The 20,870-nt window shown below is 44.2% G+C and overlaps 1 protein-coding gene and 1 pseudogene across 2 annotated transcripts; both read left to right on the plus strand.

Annotated features, from left to right (window-relative positions):
* Positions 1-4,123: 4,123 nt before the first annotated feature.
* MYL6 (myosin light chain 6) lies at positions 4,124-18,530 on the plus strand. 2 transcript variants are annotated; one of them, XM_063119799.1, is made up of 7 exons: positions 4,124-4,275; positions 4,568-4,595; positions 9,875-10,018; positions 10,587-10,760; positions 12,231-12,308; positions 13,045-13,084; positions 18,212-18,530. In XM_063119799.1, exons 1-6 carry the CDS (start codon positions 4,273-4,275, stop codon positions 13,071-13,073), a joined length of 456 nt encoding a protein of 151 aa, XP_062975869.1. In that variant the 5' UTR covers positions 4,124-4,272; the 3' UTR covers positions 13,074-13,084; positions 18,212-18,530. The 2 variants fall into 2 exon arrangements, with proteins under 2 accessions (XP_062975869.1, XP_062975870.1); XM_063119800.1 differs by lacking the exon at positions 13,045-13,084 and having other exon boundaries at positions 4,126-4,275.
* On the plus strand, positions 12,066-12,182 carry LOC134397048 (5S ribosomal RNA; annotated as a pseudogene).
* Positions 18,531-20,870: the final 2,340 nt, after the last annotated feature.

A 20,870-nucleotide genomic window follows, 5' to 3' on the forward strand; every position in this document is an offset into this window, starting at 1 on the left:
AACAACAGAGCTATAATCCTTGTCACTTAGCCTGTTTATTAATGTATTAACACCCCGACCCTCACCTTTAACAAACCTGAGTATCTGCACAGTGTAGTATAGTATTTGGTGATATTAGGTGGGCATAGCTGTTGTATGCCTCATCTTGAAAATGCTTATCCTTATTTGTTAAATCATGTGTTGTAAAATAAAACCATATCAATAGGAACTGGCTTTGAGAACAAGCTATACCCATATTTTCACCCAGCCTCAATTCACTTGATCCCATTTGACACCTGGTGGGTCACTACAGAGTGGCCTCTAACAACATCCCTGAATTGCTGGTCAAGCTCCTTTTAAGATATACTAATTCCTCAAAAATGCATGCAATGAGAATACAAATGTATTATTGAACTATATCCCCGTTATAAGCTCCAGCCATGCTGTGAACTATAAATTATGTGGGCACTGGAGTAGCTAAAGTGTTAGTGCTTCAACACTGGAGAGAAAAATCTTCACCTTCCATGTGACAATGGATTGACAATCAGCACTCTATATCCCTACTTGAACTTACTGTGTCCCAACATGAACACATGAGATTATTTGATCTACTTTTCTTCAGACTGATGCCTAGAAGCTGTGTTTTGCTTGCATTGATTTGTCTCTTTTTCAATGGCCTGAAACACCACCACGATAGCTCCTTCTCTATATTTTCCTGTATTCTCCCCCTCAAAATGTTTTCTTTGGTATATATTGTTTGTCAACAACAACAATACATTATAATCATATATTTTTTAAGGTGTGTGCAATGGCCATATAAGAAGAGTAACAAACACAATTGCTATTTTTTTTTATCTTCCCCTTCTCTCCCTTTTCAGAATAAATATTTAAACTGGTACAAGAGGAAGGTGTGTATAAAGATCTGTCCAGCTGTTATCATTCAATATCCACATATAACTGAAGTTTCATGAAGGGAGGGCAATTGTGAACACATCGGTATGCATATGCACATGAAACATATAAAGATGCAAAAGTAAAAGAGCATTCAAAACAAACCCATGAATAGAAGAGAAATGTCTCAGGATGCTGAAACTAATATTTCATTTGTTAAAAAAAAACCTAATGCATTTCTGCTTATTTGTATTTTAAGGTCTTCTTCAGGGGGCTGTAAAGTAGTACAAGACAACACATTCCTAAAATAGCATAGAATTTTTAGCATTCAGAAACACAGAACATTATACATTGCACAGTTCTATATTCAGTGTCTTGTATTATTATTATTTTTAAAAAAAACCTGAAGAAGGCCTTAAAATGCAAATAGGCCAAAACACATTGGGGTTTATAACATTTTTGTTGTTGTTGCAGCATCCTGAGATGTTTCTTTTCTATTTGTACATGATACATACAGAGGCACTCTACCCCTGGTGCAGAGATGTGGTCCTTCCCCTTCCCCTAAGATTCAAGACAGCAAGACCTCATTCCCAAGCATATTAACTTGAGAGCATGTGTGTCCCTTTCAATCAAGGGGACCTCTTACTAAACAGTTGGTTAAGTTCTATCTGTTAGTGTTGCAAATCACCAGCTACCTACATTTTCCACTGACAAGTGAAAATCTGCAATCGAAAAGTCACCACGGAACTTGGAATTTTTATAGCAGGATGTGATATCTCTCTGTTGCCTCAATAAACAGCCACTCAATGTGTTAGCAGCTGTTTGGCCTACTATCCCCATGCTTTCTAGTGATGACAGCAGAATCATAAAAGCAGGCCTTGGTCAGACGAATGACAAGCTGTCAAATTCAAGAGGTTGTTTTTTTAATTACACCATTCCCCCTGTAGAGAATACTTTGAGCTCATTAGTGCAGACGAGGCATTAATATACGGCTGGGCCTGCTGATACATGAGCTGCAGAAATGCATTGCATTTAGCACTTCTGTCTCTGGAGATCTGATTTTTTTGTCCCGAGAGAGGATGCTGTTCTTCAGATTCAAAGCGTTTAACTCAGATAGCTCACAGGGAGGCACTGTTTCTATTTCTATTTAAATAATATTTCTACATTTGCACCTATGCACATAATTTTGCATATGCAAAAGTTATGAAAATTGGCATCCTCTTTTTTAGCGATGGGCTAGGTAGGGCCCACTCTAGTAAATACAATGCAGGGCTAGACAGGCCTGATCCAACTGGATTCATATGACTGAGTCCTCTTTCTTCCTTTTTTTCTCTTGCATTGCTGTAATTCCTGTTCAGTATGCACATCTGTAATAAACTGATTTTGATGAATATATTATAAACCGTAAATCTTCAGTGTTCTCTCTTCTAAAATGAATGGGTTTTGGTATGACTGCACAATCTTTCCCCACCCAACAGAGAAACGAACAGAGATAATGCAGTCAGTGCTGGTTCAGTTTTGGTGAGTCCGTAGGCAAGATATCTTCAGAGTGGGCCTCCTTTCTCCTCACTGCCCATTCATTTGCCCTCACCCTTTGGGCCCAATCCTAGGGTGACCATATGACAGGGCTCCTGTATCTTTAACTTGTATAGAAAAAGGAATTTTAGCAGGTGTCATTTGTATGCATGCAGCACCTGGTGAAATTCCCGCTTCAGAATGTAAGCCTATGCGGCAGAGTCTTGCTATTTACTGTTTTACTCTGTACAGCACCATGTACATTGATGGTGCTATATAAATAAATAAATAATAATAATAATAATAATAATAATAATAATAGTTAAAGTGCAGGAGCTATACTAGAGTGACCAGATACAAAAGATGGCAGGGCTCCTGCAACTTTAACTGTTGTGATGAAGAGGGAATTCCACCAGGTGCTGTATGCATACAAATGACACCTGCTAAAATTCCCTTTTCTACACATCTGTTAAAGTAGGGTGACCATATGAAAAGGAGGACAGGGCTCCTGTATCTTTAACAGTTGTATTGAAAAGGGAATTTCAGCAGGTGTCATTTGTATATATGGAGAACCTGATGAAATTTCCTCTTCATCACAACAGTTAAAGCTGCAGGTGCCCTGCCCTCTTTTAAAACTGGTCACTCTAGTATAGCTCCTGCAGCTTTAACTGTTGTGATGAAGAGGGAATTTCACCAGGTTCTCCATATATACAAATGACACCTGCTGAAATTCCCTTTTCTATGCAACTGTTAAAGATACAGGAGCCCTGTCCTCCTTTTCATATGGTCACCCTAATTAAAGATACAGGAGCCCTGTCCTCCTTTCCACATGGTCACCCTACTATACTCACTATCACACAGAGTATAGGACCAAGGGCCAAATTCAATTTCAGAGATGCTCTTAGGGGCTGCATTTCAGTGGTGATCGGAGCAAAAGCAAAGGGGGTGGGGCTGAACGGGTAAAACGCAAAAGGTGCTAGCCTACTGTAGCTTAAAGCTCTAAGCCCTAGGAGAGGTGATTCAACCTTTTAGAATGGGGGGGAAACTGCACGAAAGCCAGAAAATCATTAAACGATCAGTGGTTAAAGGAAACTGTTAGAGAAGTACGACAATGGAACCAGTTACCTAGGGAGGTTGTGGGCTCTCCCACACTAGAGGCATTCAAGAGGCAGCTGGACAACCATCTGTCAGGGATGCTTTAGGGTGGATTCCTGCATTGAGCAGGGAGTTGGACTTGATGGCCTTTTTGACCCCTTCCAACTCTACTATTCTATGATTCTGTGAAAGGGTTTATGGCCATGTAGGGAACCCTGGATTTGGCTTCTGACCCTGAGGTTCCCCACCTCTGATGCAGAGGAAACTCCTTCTCCTGGCTCTTTTCACTACATACTTGCTGGAGGAGATGCTGGGTGTTGTAGTCCAACACCTGGAGGGCGCCAGGATGGGGATGGCAGGATGAATCGTACTAAATTCAGAACTCCAGACCAGCAGGGCCAGATATTTGTGCCTTTTAAAACTACATTCCCCATCATGCAATGCCACAGCCCCGCCTGAGCAGCAACAGACCTCGGCACGCGAGATTCTCATCCTAACGCCCATCTATAGGCAAAAGAAAGTCGAACGATTTCCTTACTAATTCTACGTAGAAGCGAAGGGTGGGGGAAACTCCGCCCACTCCTTTCTCCTGCATAATATAGCAACTATTTCGCATAACGTCAATGGTGAGCTCGTTTGATCTCCTCCGCCCCATTTTTGCATCAGCCAATCGGGGCCGAGTGCCTGTGGTGACCTCAGAGGCAGCCAGCAGAAAGAGCTTGCACACGTTCAGGGCGGAAGGAGGGAATCATTCGAGTTGCCCAGCCAGGAGGAACTACAGCAGCTGCAATAATGGTGGGTGCTTTGCAATCGGTTTCGGCTGCAAATTTCAGGAGGGTGCAGAGTGGATGGGAGCGATGTGTTAGGATCCAGCGAGCAAAGGACCTGAAACTAGATTCAGGGGCTCTACTTATTAGCAGGATCCCGGGTCACCTTGAAGGATGAACAGGCGGGGAGCCGGAGAAAGATTACAGTAGGAGCTGGAAACAGTTTCTTGCAACGAGAAACGCTCGTGTGTGTGTCGTGTGGATTGTTTTTGGTGTTGTTTCTTCTAACCAGCTTCTTTCTGGTTCTGCTTGTTTTACAGTGTGACTTCTCAGAAGATCAGACTGCTGGTAGGTGCTTGCGCGCCCTCTCCCTCATTTGGGAACTGGGAATCTGGATTGGATAAGGGGAACGGGTTGGGGTACGAAGTACCATGACGATAGTACCATTCCTTCAAGGCCTTTCACCCCAATTATTCTAAGGTTTAATCACAGGAGTCCTAAATCCGCTTAGTGATGTTTGGATTTACGATTCTTTTTCCTTCCTTTGATTCTTCTAGCTTTTCTTTCCCTCCTACCCACCCCACAACTCTTGATTACAGTCCCTCGATGGTGAGTTAAGTGTCTGGGGGCAAAAAGGCTACCCTCGTCTTACTAACACGTTTCCTGGCCCTGTCCTAATCACCCCCATCCTCTTATTCGTATAGGCCTGTGTCTAACTCTGCCTTGTTAGGCTAGGCTTCTCTTTCTTGTCTTTTTGAGCCGGTTGTTCTGAGTTTTAGGCTTTCCTTCCCTACTTCTCCCTTAAAATTCGTCCCCACCCCGACCCGTCAGTTCTCCACGGTAATTCGTATGACTTTTCCCCCTGCATGGCTCATGCATGATGTATTTCCTGGTTTGAGCCGTCTGAAAGGACCCACCCAGATCCCGCCAGCGGCCTCCATTGTCAGTTTCACAGCCAAATGCTATGTGTGGTTCTGTTTTTAAAACTGGATCAAGGGAATGCCGCTGTGTGTGCGCGCGCGAAACCCGAGTGGAATTAACCCGTGCAAGCATTTTCGAACCGTAGGGCCAGTCCCAATTTATGCGTTGTGCGAAAACAGGACGTGATTGAAGAAGGCGGGTGGAAATGGCTGCTTACCTTTTCCCCCAGTGGCTGGTGGCAAACGCCGAGAATCCAGCCGGGTTTGGGGAGACGCGGTTCCCACATACCCTGTGGAAGCGATTAGAGACCCTCTGCCTTCCAACTTTTTGAGTCGCTCTCTCCTGTGTTTGGAGGAAAGAGATTTCAAATGAACAAAGATGGGCGTCCGGGATTGTATTCTCTCGGTTTCCTTATATGGGCAAGAAACTAATTTCTGAGCAAGCAGGGTTGGGAGCTGCATTGGTACATTCCAGCTTGCTTCCTGGACTTCGGAAGGCAAATGAGGGCAGATTCCTTGCCAAGGGGGTCTTGCAGCTCAAAGGAGTTAAGAGCAACAGAACAAAACTATTGAGCTTCCTGGCAGATTGCAATTCATATCCCCATTGAATTAAACCCTCAATAGTGTTTATAGTTGTGCATTGCATGGGAAGGGTTTTGGAGAGGTCATTGCCTGGTCCTGAAGTGGCGTGTTTGCTGCATAAATGTTTTGAGGGTACTGCTGTCAAATGAATCTAAGACTTCTTAAACTTAGATTAACCTGACTTCTTTAAAAAAAAGTTTTAAGAGTTTTGCCCTCCATGATTTACTGTTTTTTTTAAAATTGCTCAAGCCATCATGCTTGGATACATCTAATCATTACAAAACTATAATAAAGATGGCTTTGGGAATATTCTGGAAGAAGAGAGAACCGTATCTCTCAAGTGTAACTTTACAAGGTAACAAAAGCTGCCAGTCTCTGAACTGAAGAAGTAATGGTCATCTTATTTTTCAGCTCATCTAGGAATATCCCATTGCATTATTGTAAGAGAGCCAAATTGGTTTTGAAGGAAAACAAGTTTAAGGCTCCCTTGTATTATGAAAGACTCACCCTTAAATCATGGATCATAACAACTCGCTTCTGTTGAGCAGTCTCAGCCTCTGTTCACACAAAACAGAAAGCCAGAATTGCTGAGAATTCTGGCTTACTGGTAATAAGCAAGTATACTGGTACATACTACTTGTTCAGTTTTGCTTGATACCTTGCGAGAGCAGACTACAGTAACTTACTGCCTGTAGAAAGCTTAGTGTAGCATCCAATCCTGGACCCTGACTTGTTGCTCCTATAACAAGCCAGGATCTGGAAGTTAACTACAAGCCCTTGATTCAGATACAACACTAAGTTGTCTGTGTCTTGTAAGTTCCTGGTTGTTGTAGTTACTCCTGCTTGCAAAATGAGCCAAGCAGAAGCGATTGTTGTACACATGTGGTCATTATCGATAAGCCAGAAATTCTCAGCAATTCTAGCTTACCTTTCTGTGGCTTTTCTTATAAAAGCCATAAGTACTATCTCTTCCAGAGTGACCATGCTGCCAGATGTGGACATGAAGTATATTGTTCAGCAAACTTGGGGCAGGAAGGAGACAGCCAGTATGTTTTGTGTGGCTGCATGACAATGGACCCTTAGAGAATTTAAGAGTCATTTTTCAGGGAGGGGAGTTTATATTTTAGAGCCCCATCCTATGCATGTTTAGACAGAAATAAGTCCTACAACTCCCAGCATCCTCCAGGCATGCTGTCTGGGGGGTGTTGGGAGTTGTAGGATTTATTTTTGTCTAAACGTGCATAGGATGGCACCCTTAGTGGATTAATTAAACACTGTAGCCTTGAAAAAAAAAGTTCCATAATGGGAAGAGGCCGTAGCTCAGCAATCGGTTTCTGTGAGTAGAAGATCCTTGCTTCAGTTGCTAGCATCTCTTAATTAATGGATCTTGGATGTCAGTGTTGGATACACCTTCTGCCTGGATCCCTGGAGAGGGGAGTTCAGGGATGGAGCAAGTAGCCGGAGTCAGTATAAGGGTGCTTCATGTGTTTATTTTTTTAAAATGGATATCTTCTCATGCAGGCAGTGGGATTGGATAGGGGGTGGGTAGCTATGCCGGAATTAAAAACAGAATCGAGAAAAAGGGGACTAAACTTGAATTTGGCTTTGATCTTCTCTCCCCATCCTCAAAAAATTGAATCAGTGTAGGAATGTATCTGATAAAACACCGCAGACAATAAATGAACTTGGGAGTGTTAGAACCGCAGAGACCAACATGTGGTGGTGGTTTAGTTCTAAAAGGGTGTTGGCCAGGCTGTTGGGAGTGTGTTGGGGCATGGCGTTGGTGAGTGTGTCCTCAGTGTCCCTCCTTTGCACAGTGGGCAACACATGAGGGTCAATGCCTGTACAGAATGCCCACTGCTCCTCTCCAGCTAACATGCTGCTACGATGAGGGTGTCTCTTGCCTGTTTTGTTTCCCCTCTGCTCTGGACACTGTCCTGCTGACACCTGTGGAGACTTTGGGTGGCATAAATGAGGTTATAAGCACAATTTTACAGAAGCGGAATGAACCAGAAGGGGCCATGGCTCAGTGGCAGAGCTCCTGCAGTCAGTATTAACAGTATCAAGCTAGATGGACCAAGGGTCTAATTCAATAGAAGTCCTGTAATCCTAGAAAGGGTGTGATCTTGCAAGAAGTTGCGATGTCTAGATTCTGCTCTCTGGTATCTTTAGTCAAAGATGGCAATGCTTCTTATCTCTGGATCACATACTACTGCTTGAAATAATACTTGTCTGGTACAACTGACATCCTGCTGTTAGTTAAATGGACTTACTATAATTGTACTGTGTCAGAGAGAGAGAGAAAGGGAGAGAGAGACCTCAATGGATACCCTTGCCAGCATTTAAAAGGCAGGCATGATGACCTGGTGCTTTCTGCCAAGGTGGGAGGGCTTGAGGTAATTATAGCGCAATCATCTTTAGCTGAATGTCCAGAGCAATTAATGGTTATGGAATGTGACTAGATAAAAGCATCATTAAAGCCAGTGATCAAGATAATCTCTACAATAGACTTTCAGTCCAAGCCACTGGGATGGGCATGCACATGGCACTGCAGCATGTCAATATTTTTGTAGCGAATCCTGATTGTTTACCTCATTAGTTCCCGTTTTGACTCCCTGTCTGAGTTTTAGCAAACAGAATTGAGGCTGTGCCTGACTCTATTCTGCTTAAATCCCTCTGCCACTAGTTCTCTTTGCCTCAAGGGTCCCAAAATGTACCTTGGGGCAGCACCATAGCCCCCAATAAGGGGTAAAAATGCTCTTCTGGCATCTGGCAGCACTCATTGCTTCCTCTACCTGGCTCAAGGTGAGTTTTTTCTGCAGGTGGCATAGGGAGGGGGCAGTGGGGCTTTCATCTGGAATGCTTGAAGCCTCAACTGTTTAGGCCAACTGGAAGAATGAATGCCTGTACCCCAATTGCAATGAATCCTACATTAATTACATCCCATTCTTGAGAGAGGTGCCACCTTGAGAAACACAGTAATTGAGAGGTGCATGACAGCATACTGAATCGGACAGGGACCTGGCTTGGATTCCTGCATTGAGCAGGGGGTTGGACTCGATGGCCTTGTAGGCCCCTTCCAACTCTGCTATTCTATGATTTTATGACCTGCTGCTAATAGCATCCAAATGATTTCAGATCAGAGGCACTGAGGCACAAGACTTTGCAAGCATCAAAGGCCATAAATGGCGATTTAAGCTAGAATGTAAGCCATGGAACAAACAATGTGGTCTACAACATCCAAGGTGTGTCTACATGTACTTGTTAAGAATATTCCATATGACATCTTGGCAACTGTGTCCAACAGCTGTTTACATAAGCCAGGCCGGCTCCTGTTTTGAGAGGTGTGAATGAGTGCAAATTTGACAAAGAGGAATACCACAAACTCATGGGTAGATGTTTGAGCCTTCTTGACTATTTCATCAAGGACCTCAGAGTGGCTGTCCTCAAATGAATTTATCCAGGTGGGTAGGAGGATGGTTTGCCAGCTGAACAAGAATTCATAAATACTTTTAGTTGTGTGGCTCATGGTCAACAGCAATTATGGATTCCTCTCTCAGTAGACAACCTGATGGAAGAAATTACAATGATCATTGTAAGGTGAAGGTTCTGCTGAGGCATTTTCTTCTCGAATGCAAGCATTTATCCTTTATTTTTCTTTCTATGATCCATTTCGACATCTGGCAAAGTGTGTTGTCTGTGGAAGCTCATGCTCTTAAAATGTCAAGATGCTCTTCTTTTCCCCGCTGCTAACAACTACGATACACTGGCTCTTGTGTTAATAGCTTCTAAGTATGCACTCTTGCTTTGTAAACTTAAAGCAGAATCTTATAGCATGTTTATTTGGAATCAAGATCCCCTGTGTTCAGTGGGGGCTCACTCTAGGGAAGCGTGCATTGGACTGTAGCTTTAAAACATGCCTGTAAGTCATAGAGGTTCTACTGTGTCTTGAAATAAAGAAAAAGTCATCCATGCAAGACTGGGTCCCTGCTCTAGAGAACAGGGGACGGGACACACCATTCCTGATCTTAATGTGCAATTTGTTCATGTCTGATTAGTGCGTGTGTCTGTGTGCCCTTTGCTTTGGCTTTATATCTTACCTCTTTGCCTGCTGTAACTCTACAGAGTTCAAGGAGGCTTTCCAGCTCTTTGACCGCACTGGAGATGGCAAGATTCTGTATAGCCAGTGTGGAGATGTGATGAGAGCCCTGGGCCAGAATCCTACCAATGCTGAAGTCATGAAAGTTCTGGGGAACCCCAAGAGTGATGGTGAGTGCCCCTTGGGCTATTGCAGTAGGGGGTGAGATAAAGGTGCTGCTATTTTCTTGAGTGCGAAGTCTCCTAATTAGCATGCAACGAAAGACGGCAGAGTTCGTAGGAGGGCTGTGTGGATTTTGTAGCTGAGCCACGCCAATTTGGTATACTTTGGATGCCAAACACAACAACTTGATGAAGTCCAGCTTTCATTTAAAAAACAAAAAAACTTCCTAGGCATTAGGATTGAAAACATGTTGGTAAAAATCTGCCTGGTTAAGGCCTTGGTATCCCCAACTCTTTGCCTATTGCTAGTAAAATGAGCAAACATGTGAATTCATACAGGCTACAAGATGCAGCTTTCCTTTGTGCAGAATTGGGATTACCTTGGGGATATTGATAAAGTACAGATCATACGTAGCTATGAACTGCACTTGCAGGCCCACCCAGAAACAGGAATTGTGTAAAAAAAAGTGCGGGGGAGAGAGAAGCTTCTTATCTCGACCTCTGGGACCAACTTACCAGCAACATTGGCCTTCAGCGTTTTGTCTCCCCATCTCAACTTGCTTCTTTTCCTCCCCAGAAATGAATATGAAGACGCTAAGCTTTGAGCAGTTCTTGCCCATGATGCAAACCATTGCCAAGAACAAGGACCAGGGCTGTTTCGAGGATTATGTGGAAGGGCTGAGGGTCTTTGACAAAGAGGGGAACGGCACCGTCATGGGAGCGGAGATACGTCATGTTCTGGTCACCTTAGGTATGGCTGGGTTATAGTTCGTGTTCAGGTGGCTTCCTGACGATTTATAAATTTGGCAACCGTGGGTTATCTCAGTCCCCCCGTGTGATTTTCAGAGACTATACTGCTTCAAAATGGGGAAGTGGGGGTTGATCTTACAATGACAGAAGCCAAAAAAATCTTACTTCTCCAGTTGTTTACAGAATTTGGTGGGGTGGGGGGGAATCATGGAGTTCTTCTTGTCTACTTAGAAGTATGGCCCGTTATGTTCAATGGACTTTTGCCCAAGTAGGTGTGTCCAGGATTGCAGTTTCAAATCTCTCTTCCCTTTTCCTGGGGTGTGGGTGTGGGAGGGGGGCAGGGCCCAATGAATAGCATATGGAACTGTGATGCTGTAGCATTGCTAAAGCTAAGCATGTGTGGATGTGGTCATTAAAAAAGGAGACTGCTGGGAACCCCATGTAATGGCAGGATAGAGGGGATTTATTTTATAAATCCATCTTTCTTCCATTTTAAGCACCACAATCTTTTGTTTTGGAATGAAAGCTCTTAGCTTTCTAGCAACAGGTGGGCCCTTCTTGCCCTCTTTGGCTCATCTGGGCCTGGGAAATATGATGGATCAGTCCTCAACTACTGTTGCTGGAGCCAGAGATGCTCCATATGAGAATAGGAGCCCTGATGATCCTAAGTGTGCTTGTCATTTTAATGTTGACCCTGTTATTGGGGTGAATGTACAAAGAGCTCTACCTCTCCCATAGGGCTAAGCAGGGACAAGCAATCTGTGCAGCCCATGAGCCCTGGGAAGCCCAGCTGGGCTGTGGGGAAAAGATCGTTGTTCCAGCACTGTTAGCCTATTTTTTTTAAAAAAAAACCAACCACAACCACACTTGCCCAGTGGTTGTGACCATTAAAACTGATTTATGCTTTCTGGTGCACATTGCACAGATCCATTTTGTCAATCTTTGGCTTCCATCATGTGTTTGCAATATGGCCCAGGTCTCTGTTGTGGTGCCAACAAGCTGCCTTGAATGAAATCTTTATTGCTGAAAGCGATAAGCCATCACAATTTGACATAATAAAAAGATAAGCTGAAATAAATAAGTTAAGTAAGTTAAAAATGGATAATATAGAGTAAAATGAAAATAAGGAATACAAATGGAATATAAAGATAAAAATCACATTAACATACATTAAAAACGTGCGAGTGGGGAACTAGATCAGTACATATACCGGAATGAAACCTCCAGCTCTCTATTATGAAACTTGTTGGGAGTCTTGGTGCCTAGCTCTCAACTTACTTGCAGCTAAGGCGAATTTTGCAACCAGATCAGTAATTACTACCTTGAACACGCCCAGTCTCATCTGATCTCGGAAGCTAAGCAGGGTCAGGCCTGGTTAGTATTTGGATGGGAGACCGCCCGGGAATACCGGGTGCTGTAGGTTTTAAGAAAGCCAACAAGCCGCCTTTAAACCTGCTTCCGTTTTCTGCAGGGGAGAAAATGACGGAGGAAGAAGTTGAGATGCTTGTGGCTGGCCATGAAGACAGCAACGGCTGCATTAACTATGAAGGTGAGGAAGAAGGCTCTTGCGTCACCGTGCGCTGAGTGTGGCCCTCTTGCATTGAAGGGGCCTTGGCACTTTTGGGTTTAAGATAGACGGGAAAAGCTCTGACGTTGGAAGGGTTAGAGAGGGTGCTCTCAGTAGGTGTGCGTATTTCCTCAGGACCGCCTCGCTACGAAACTTGAGGCTGTAAGCAGCTTCCTACGAAGGCCTACAGCTTACATGTCTGACCATCCTCTCAAACAACATGTGGGCTTGCGATTGAGGAGGCCAGTGGGCTGGGGCCACTGAGGGGAAGAACATTTGTGCAGGCGCTGCTTCTGTCCTTGAATTGTCCTCTGGTGATCCATCCTTGTTGCTCATTTTTTTATCCACACGCACGCATTCACCTGTGTCATGCCTGCCTTCCATTGCTTTGTGTCATAGGGGTCTATAGATGACTTGCTAAAGCAGTGTGAGGGGGCGGGGGCGGGATGGGGACGCTACTTTCCTGTTAGCATTGGGCCAGCCATTCTGTACATGACCTGAGCCTCTTGTAGCAAAGGTTCCCTGTGAGAAAGTGCTGCAGCGCTACTGTGCATCAAGCAAGTTGTGAAGCTAAGACCGCAAGGTTTCTACCTCGTGCTGCAGTAACAGGCACATGAGCCTCAAGTGGGCTGTTGTGTGTTGTGTGTTTATGTTCCATATGTCTGGTTTTGTTTGTTCATTTGCTTGATCAATTTTTGATGTTTCTTCCTTTCTACAGCATTTGTGAGACACATCTTATCAGGGTGAATTCGAACGGGGTACGCCTCCTCCAAACCTACCTCTTTTTTTTTAACAGCCTCCTTTTTTTGTTGACCTAAAAAAAAAGGAAGATTTTTGTTTGCGCTCTATTTTTTCCCCTCCATCCCTCTTATTCAGTATCTTCCTCCATTTCTCCCCATCTTCCAGCATGTCTCTGCATGTAGCTGACTCTATATATAATCCAAGCAAGGGTGGCTGGGGAAATGAGGCAGCTCTGACTGGTTAAAGCAAGACTGTGCCTGTGTAACCTCCCAACAGTGCTCAGGGTAGGGATGTGGGTGGCAGCATGAGAGGAAATGCCCCTGAATCCTTGGAGTGGTGAGGGCTGAGAACTGGATTGGTGCGTGAGTCAGTTGTCTAGTGTTGGGGCAGGCCTTGGGCTGCTGTTGGAGGTGGGTGGGGACATTCTACCGCTACTTTCCTCACTCAGTTAACGTGAGGGCCCTTTTCACACGCGCTGTTCTTTCGGCCTTTCTCCATGCTTGGCCCAGAGTCACATGTGTGACCCAAATGGTTTGCTGTCTGGGAAAAAGCATAACCAGCTAAGCCATTAGAAAGCCTGTGCGTCTGCGCTTTTAAAACAAGTTATGAGGACTTCTAATCTGTGTCAGTTCGTTAGGTTTCCCAAGGTGGAGTCGGGAGCAGGTAACATAGAATTGGAGGAGGCTTTGCGTACTGTCTAGTTCACTCTTAGCTTGATGCAAGAAATCAAGACCTAAAGCATCTCCCACAGGTGACTGTCCAACCTTTGCTGGAAGAATTACTTGCATGTAATGCAAGTAATTACACACTGCATGAAAGAGTCCCATCCCCCGTTCCCCAATCAATCAATCTCGCTCTCGCTCTCAGAGACTCAGACTCACACACCCACACTCTAAGTAACTAGTTTCATTGCTGAAGTGCTTTTTCCATTCAGACACTTATTTATCATATTTATACCCTGCTCCTCAGCCGAAAAAAGGCTCTTGGAGCGGCTTACAATCAGTTAGCAAAAAAGACAGTCCCTGGCCTCAGGCTTACAGTCTAATAAAGACATGACACACAAGGAAAAGGAGTTCAGGAGGGGAGAGAGAGAGAAATTAAGTAGACCGGCAACAGGGCTGATGGGATTGTCCTGCTCCCGAAGGACAACTGGAGCAGCCTCCGATGTTTCCTCTGCCTGCTCCTGTCTCCTTGCTCTTCTTCCCCACAGGGCCAAACAGTGCAATGGAATAATAATAATAATAATAATATCTTACCCGCCTCTCCCTTTGGATCATGTACAATGGAAATAATTTGAGCCCATCACTGTAGTCTGAGGCACCTGGAAATAAGGCTTTACTCTCTTCCAGGTGACAGTCCGTCAGGTATTTGAAGGATGCTGCCCTGTGGTGTCTCTACCCTGGGCCGCACTCTTCTCTTTTCCTGGCTAAATATGCCCAGCTCCTACCATTTCCCTTGCTTTCTCCCTCTTTTGACCTTGCGCCAAATTCCTGCTGCTGCTGGAGGAGATAGGGCGCTACTTGCAGGCTGGGAGGCTGCTTAGCCTCCCCACCTTCTTCTGAGTGCAATGTTGTACACACAATGGCAACAGCAGCCTGGCCAAGGGGGCTGTCTATGGTGCCCCTTGCTGGGTCACCTGGGCCTCTGCAGATGCCAGCATTCTAAAACAAGGCAATTGTTTAAGACCACTGTCACCCCAAGTCCGTATTCCTGACACTGAGCGATATCCAGCTTTATCTGGTGGCAGCAGTCTCCATGGTTGTGTAGGCTTTCTAGATCCAGTCACCAGAATTACTTGAGTTGCTGTATCAGCCAGGCTCCTGGTATATTTTTTGTGTTTGTCACCTTAGGAAAAGTCCCCTGTAGAGGAAGACAGACTTCCTGTATGTGGGATCACAGGTATGGTGTGAGCCATGCTTAAGGCCTTTAGGGCGCAATCTTACACGTGTTTAGATAGAAAAAAATGTTCTACAGCTCCCAGCATGGTTGGCTGGGGAATGCTTGGGAGTTCTAGGTCTTCTTTCTGTTTAGACACATATAGGATTGCGTCCTTAGTGACCTAGTTTGTGTTTTCCTAGAATGATTCTTTGCCTGCAGTCCCCGTGTGTATGCTCTTCTGCAGCCTCAGTTGCAGAAGAGTTTGGAATTTAAGGTGTGGAACTCATCCTCTCTTTGCCCATCATGGTTTCCAAGGTAGAGCTGGCTGTCTTTATGGTTGTGTTTGAAAGAACAGAGGCTGTAGTGCTTTTTTCTCCCCCCCACCGCCACTCTCCACCATTCCAAATTCTATAATCTGGTCTCAGTTTACAGGAGAAGTTACTAAGAGGGTCACGGAAGGAGTTTCTTGCCTGAGATAGAGAAGCTATATAAGGCTTTGAATGAAGCCCTGGGCTGGAACCAGATTTAAGCTGGATCAATTGTATTAATGGAAGTGCACTTTCCACGGAGCTCCTCCAGTCCCCTGAAGACAGCACACAAGTCAGGAGACCCTCATGGTGGAGTATGTGGAAGATCTCCAAAAAATCCGATGGAAGGACCTTCTGCAAGCTAGTATAGCCAGTGGTCAAGAATGCTGGGAGTTGTAGTTTAAAACGTCTGGAGGACACCATGTTTTGGATCGCTGCTGTACAGCATAAACACGTGTCAAAAATCACTATCACTCAAGATCCTTCTATTAAAACTAAAAGTATATTACAACTGAGTTGTAACAGAAAAGGAACATCAATTCCAATTGCTCTCAGCTGACATGAAATGGCTCTCTGAAAGTCATTTTTTAATTTATTTGAAAGTCTTATTTTTCCTCCATAGCAGCCTCTCCCAAATCCTGCTCACCCTCTTATTAACTAATCCTAGCCCCTATCTTAACTAGCTGTAATGTAGGATACAGAGACAGGAGAGGAGTTAAAAAGGGGTCTGATATTTTTATCAACAAAATGCACCAGTGGTTGTCTAGATGCATTCCTGTAGTCAGATTATTCCAGAGTCTAGATGCCATGGAGAAGGCACAACTCCATGCCTCACTACTTTAAGGGACAGGTCGTTGCTCCATATCCCTTGTAGATCTAAGGAACCCGATGTGTCTTTATTTTAGGAGGCACATTTGAGAGTTTTGCACTGGGAAATTCATTACACAAACTGAATTCTCTCTCCTTAGACTTTTTATTTTATATTATATTTATTCCATTTATATACCGCCTCCGTGCAGTTTACAAAAATTAAAACAGTGAACATTAAAAACAAATATACAAAATTTAAAACCATAAAAAGCATAAAAACAGACAATATCTATTTAAAGCAACTATTCTGGGGTCAGTAAAAAACCCAGCATATGCTGTTAAATGCCTGGGAGAAGAGAAAAGTCTTGACCTGGAACCGAAAAGATAATGTTGGTGCCAGGCGAGCCTTGTTAGGGAGATTGTTCCATAATTGGGGGGCCACCACTGAAAAGGCCCTGTCCCTTGTTGCCATCCTCTGAGCTTCCCTCGGAGTAGGCACCCAGAGGGAGGACCTTAGATGTTGAGTGTAGGGTACAGGTCAGTTCATGTCAGAAGAGGTGTTCCATCAGGTATTGTGGTCCCAAGCCGTGTAAGGCTTTCTTTCCAGTGTAAAACTTACCTAGTGGTGTAGTTCTTTCCCCAGTGCTTGCATTCAAAGTATTTGGTAATAGGTTTGAGATTCCAGAGGTCAAAAAAAAGGGGGAACTTAAGCAGAAACTGGCATGGAAATCTGTAGGTCAGGAGCAGGAGATGGAGGCCAATGACCCTTTCCAATATACCCGTTTTTTCTCTCCTGCAAAAGGAAGGTCTAGTATTTGCTTTCTACAACAAGAGCCTTTCAAGATGCTAAGTCTGCAACCTTGAATAGCAGCACACTTTTTCTCCCTCCCAGTGTTAATGTGGAAGTAGAGTTGGTTCTATGGCATGCTGCCACAAATAATTGGCAATGAAATGTTATGGGGGCTGTGATCCATTTGCTCTTTGCAAATTCTCCTTCAGCTGCTCGGGAGCGTCAGGAACATGGCAACTGGCCAGTTCTCATAGCCCTCATCCTGTCATCCACAGGACGTTTCTACCTGAACTGAAGGTTCATTGGACAGTCTTTCTTTTGGGGCCTGTGCTGTGGCTGCTGCCTGCCTGCCTTCTCCCCCCTCCCCTTCTCTTTACCTAGGTAGGCTCAGTTGGATGGCTGAGTCCCTTCTCTGCTGTAGCTGAGTGCCTCTCCAACTACTTTTCTTCTCTGCAGAAGCAGAGCATCTTCATAGGATCAGCTCCAGAACTCTAATGCCTGGCAAATAGTTGTAGAAACAGCCATAATCCTTTCTGCCAATGTTGCCTTCTTATTTCCTTGTTGCTTTAGTTTTGACTTACGTTAGAAGGGTGGTGGTGTTTTTTAAAATGGATGTGGGTGGGTCTTTTGGGTGGCGGCGGTAGGTAGAGCCCCTGTATACTAGTGCAGGAGATGGGGATATGCTATGTGATTTATGGCACTGGCTCTGATAGGGTATGGCTTTTAATCCTCCCTCGGTGGGGTGGGCGGGTGGGGAGGGAATGAGGTTGTCTTTTTGTTCACCTTTCTTTTTGTGACCAAAGGCAATCCTCTGCATTCAAAGAATCTGTATAGCTAGAACGCTAATGTTCTATCAGCTGATTGCCATTGGCCCAGTCCAGACAACATGCTAAGCCATGCTTAGGCTGCTAAGCCTTTTGCAGCAAATGGTTAGTGGAGCACATTTAAACCGTGGTTATGTAGTCGCCATGGTTAGGAATGGTTCACGTGACACACTAAGCCATAATGTTTAGCTCAAAATGCTTAACCACCATGGCTTAATGTGTCATCTAAACAGGCTCACTGGAACACTGCTATGTTTCCTACATCCCATCCAGTAGGTGCAAGTGGTGGTTTTGTCCCTCCATAATGCTTGTCTACAATGCGGTATGTTGCTCTAGAGGCTTATTCCAGAGGGGTGCTGCCTCTGGGCAATAATGGAAAGAGATCACCCACTGTTAAATCATAACACTTTAGTATCTTGCTTACTCTAAATCCCCGTGTTCTGGCAGGTCCCATTTCCCCCAGTAGAACTAGCCTGGCCCAGCGTTCTGTTCCCAAACGTGGCTTTTCTCACACAATTTATCTTCTCTCCACAGAGTTGGTGCGGATGGTTCTGAGTGGCTGAAGGTCATTTCTAGCTTCTCCCGTGAAAACCACCTCCAGTTTATCCTTAAAATGTTTGTGCCTTTTTTATCTGTGTATGAAACTACTTTTGAATTCTCTCTTCTCAAACCTCTTGGTCTAATCCTTGGTGGATGATGAAGAAGAAAAACTACCTTAAGGGTGCACCTGAATTCGAGTAGAAGTCGAGGGAAGTGAACCTGTGGCTGGCTTGTCTCGCATCACTTTATTTTCAGAAGTGTTCATTCAGCTCTTTCTCCCTCTCAATTGCTTTAATAAACTGTTCCCAAAGTATCTTGCTGGTGCCGTGTGGGTTATTTCTTTTCTTTAAAAAAACAGCATGGTGCTGGAATTCGAATGGCGATAAGAATAATGTTCTTGTGACCAGAGTATTGGTAAACAAGTGATGTATTTTGAATCATGTTGCTGGGAATAGTAGTAAAGGGCATTGAAGGCAGAGTGCACTTGAATTCGAGTAGTTTGTTGCTGGATTCTTGTACAATTCTGAATGCCATTCATGCTGGTTGTGTCTATACAACTGGTGCAGGATGTACATATTTTACTTGCTGATAAGAAGTGCCCTGCTGGATCAGACTAAGGGTCCATCTAGTTCAGCACTCTGTTCACACGGTGGCCAAACAGCCATCGGCCAGGGATGAACAAGCAAGACATAGTGCAACAGCACTCTCCCACCCATGTTCCCCAGCAACTGGTGCACACAGGCTTACTGCCTTGAATCCTGGAGGAAACACACAATCATCAGGGCTAGAAGCCATTGATAGCCTTCTCCCTCTAAGGGTGATGTTTGCGCCATATAATCAAACTTAGTTTCCTTAGTGAAGCTTTCACACTTTCAGGTCTGAGAGCTGGCTTGTTACTACAATGCACATAATTTTTTTAACCCTATATATCCCACAGTCTTAGACTGTTTCTCCTTAGAAACCAAAATCCTGGAGGTATACATACTCTTTGAGAATTGCTAGAATCTTAAGCTTAAAAACAGTGTGGAGCTAAACAGAAGGTCGCGAAGAGCTTATGTAGGTTGAGGTTAATTAGGAGTGGATTAGTGGGGTGAGGAGAAAGAAGGGGTTCCTTTTTATCTCAGGTTTATGATGACCCCCTGCAATAACTGATCAATAGTGAAACGTTTTGGTCTCGTTACATTATTGTTCCAATACCAATGCAAGTTTAAATGGGGAGAAAGCCCCAACACAGTAATGGGATCACTTGGATGGAATAACTGGAAATAAAGGGAAGGGCATTTAAATTAGCACAGCTATTTTCTGTTCATCAAGTTTTCAAACAGCTGTGAAATTTATTGTTTCCTCAGGAAAATGCTGAGATGTTAGTCTCCAATATAGCTCAATTTCCTTTTCATGGGAACAGTGTGCTCTCTGAAGAGATTCCCACCTGCATGAGGCCCAAGTTCTAGAGGGTTCTGCCAGACCTCTGGGAGAGATTTGGAGAAGGTGGGCTGCAGGGGATAAACTAACTTGATCTACTCAGATGGCCTGTTCAGAAGACACCTTAAACTACAGCTTTTACCACAGTGAATAAGACCTGTGTTCTGAACACAGCTCGGCTTTCTGGCTTAACCACCATGGTTAAAGCTGTGGTTTAAGGTGTCTTCTGAACGGGGCCAGACTGTCCATTTTGAAGACAGAACACCCCCATTGAATACAACCTGTCGTAGTTAAGAAAAACAAAACGCCTCCAGTAGAAACCTCAGTATTGGAGAGAAGCATTCTAGCCTAGCATTGTGCTACTAAGCTAGTCTTGAATGTATGGGAATTTGTTTTTGTAGATGGAAGCATTCGGTCATGTGCTCTCCTACATTTGCTGTCTGAATTGAAAATACTGTTGTAGCAATAGTACTATAAGCATCGTCTTCCTCCTAAAAGCTGCTCCCTGTCCCTTTTGAAGTTGCTTTTTCAAGACTAGCGGGAATACATATGTTTGATGTTGTCGAGCAAATAATAAGACATTAGTATTCACGTTACCATTCTCTGGAACACAATATTGAACCCCCAGAAATTTCCCTGTTTGGGTAAAAATGGTACATGCCAAAGAACGCCAAAGCCTTACTTAGCTTTCATGGGGGCGGTGTTTTCTCTGTGAATAGACTCTTGTTTAATAGCTTGGTAAGAATAGAAGAGAGATCAGTTTTATTTTGAGAGGCCTAATCTAGAAAAGGGCGAATTCTCAAAATGTGGCTGTGGTGCATTCCCCAAGAGGAACTGTAGAGAAAAGCACACTTCCCACTTACAGAGATATTTATAACCAGCCTAATATGGGAAGGTGCCTGTATCAGCACCAAATAAAGACAACTTCACAAGGGCATGTGTGGCACACAGTAGTGCCTGCTGAAAGTGTAGATCGCTTTAGCAGCATAGAGAGGAAAGATCTGCCGATTCCACTGCCCAATAACTGAGGGGTTCCTCACAGCAATGGCAGAGAGGCTTCCTTGAAACAGTAGCTTGTCCTCCACAGATTTGAAGTATATGTGGCAGAAATGTCCACCACAGATTTGAAGTATACGTGGCAGAAATGAGACCTGGCCTGTAGTCTGTGAGTCTGATAAAACTGGAAGGGAGCAACAATCATACCTTTAATTTTTTTAGGCCACGTTATGAG

The sequence above is a fragment of the Elgaria multicarinata genome, chromosome 3, assembly GCF_023053635.1.
Source record: "Elgaria multicarinata webbii isolate HBS135686 ecotype San Diego chromosome 3, rElgMul1.1.pri, whole genome shotgun sequence".
NCBI lineage: Eukaryota > Metazoa > Chordata > Lepidosauria > Squamata > Anguidae > Elgaria > Elgaria multicarinata.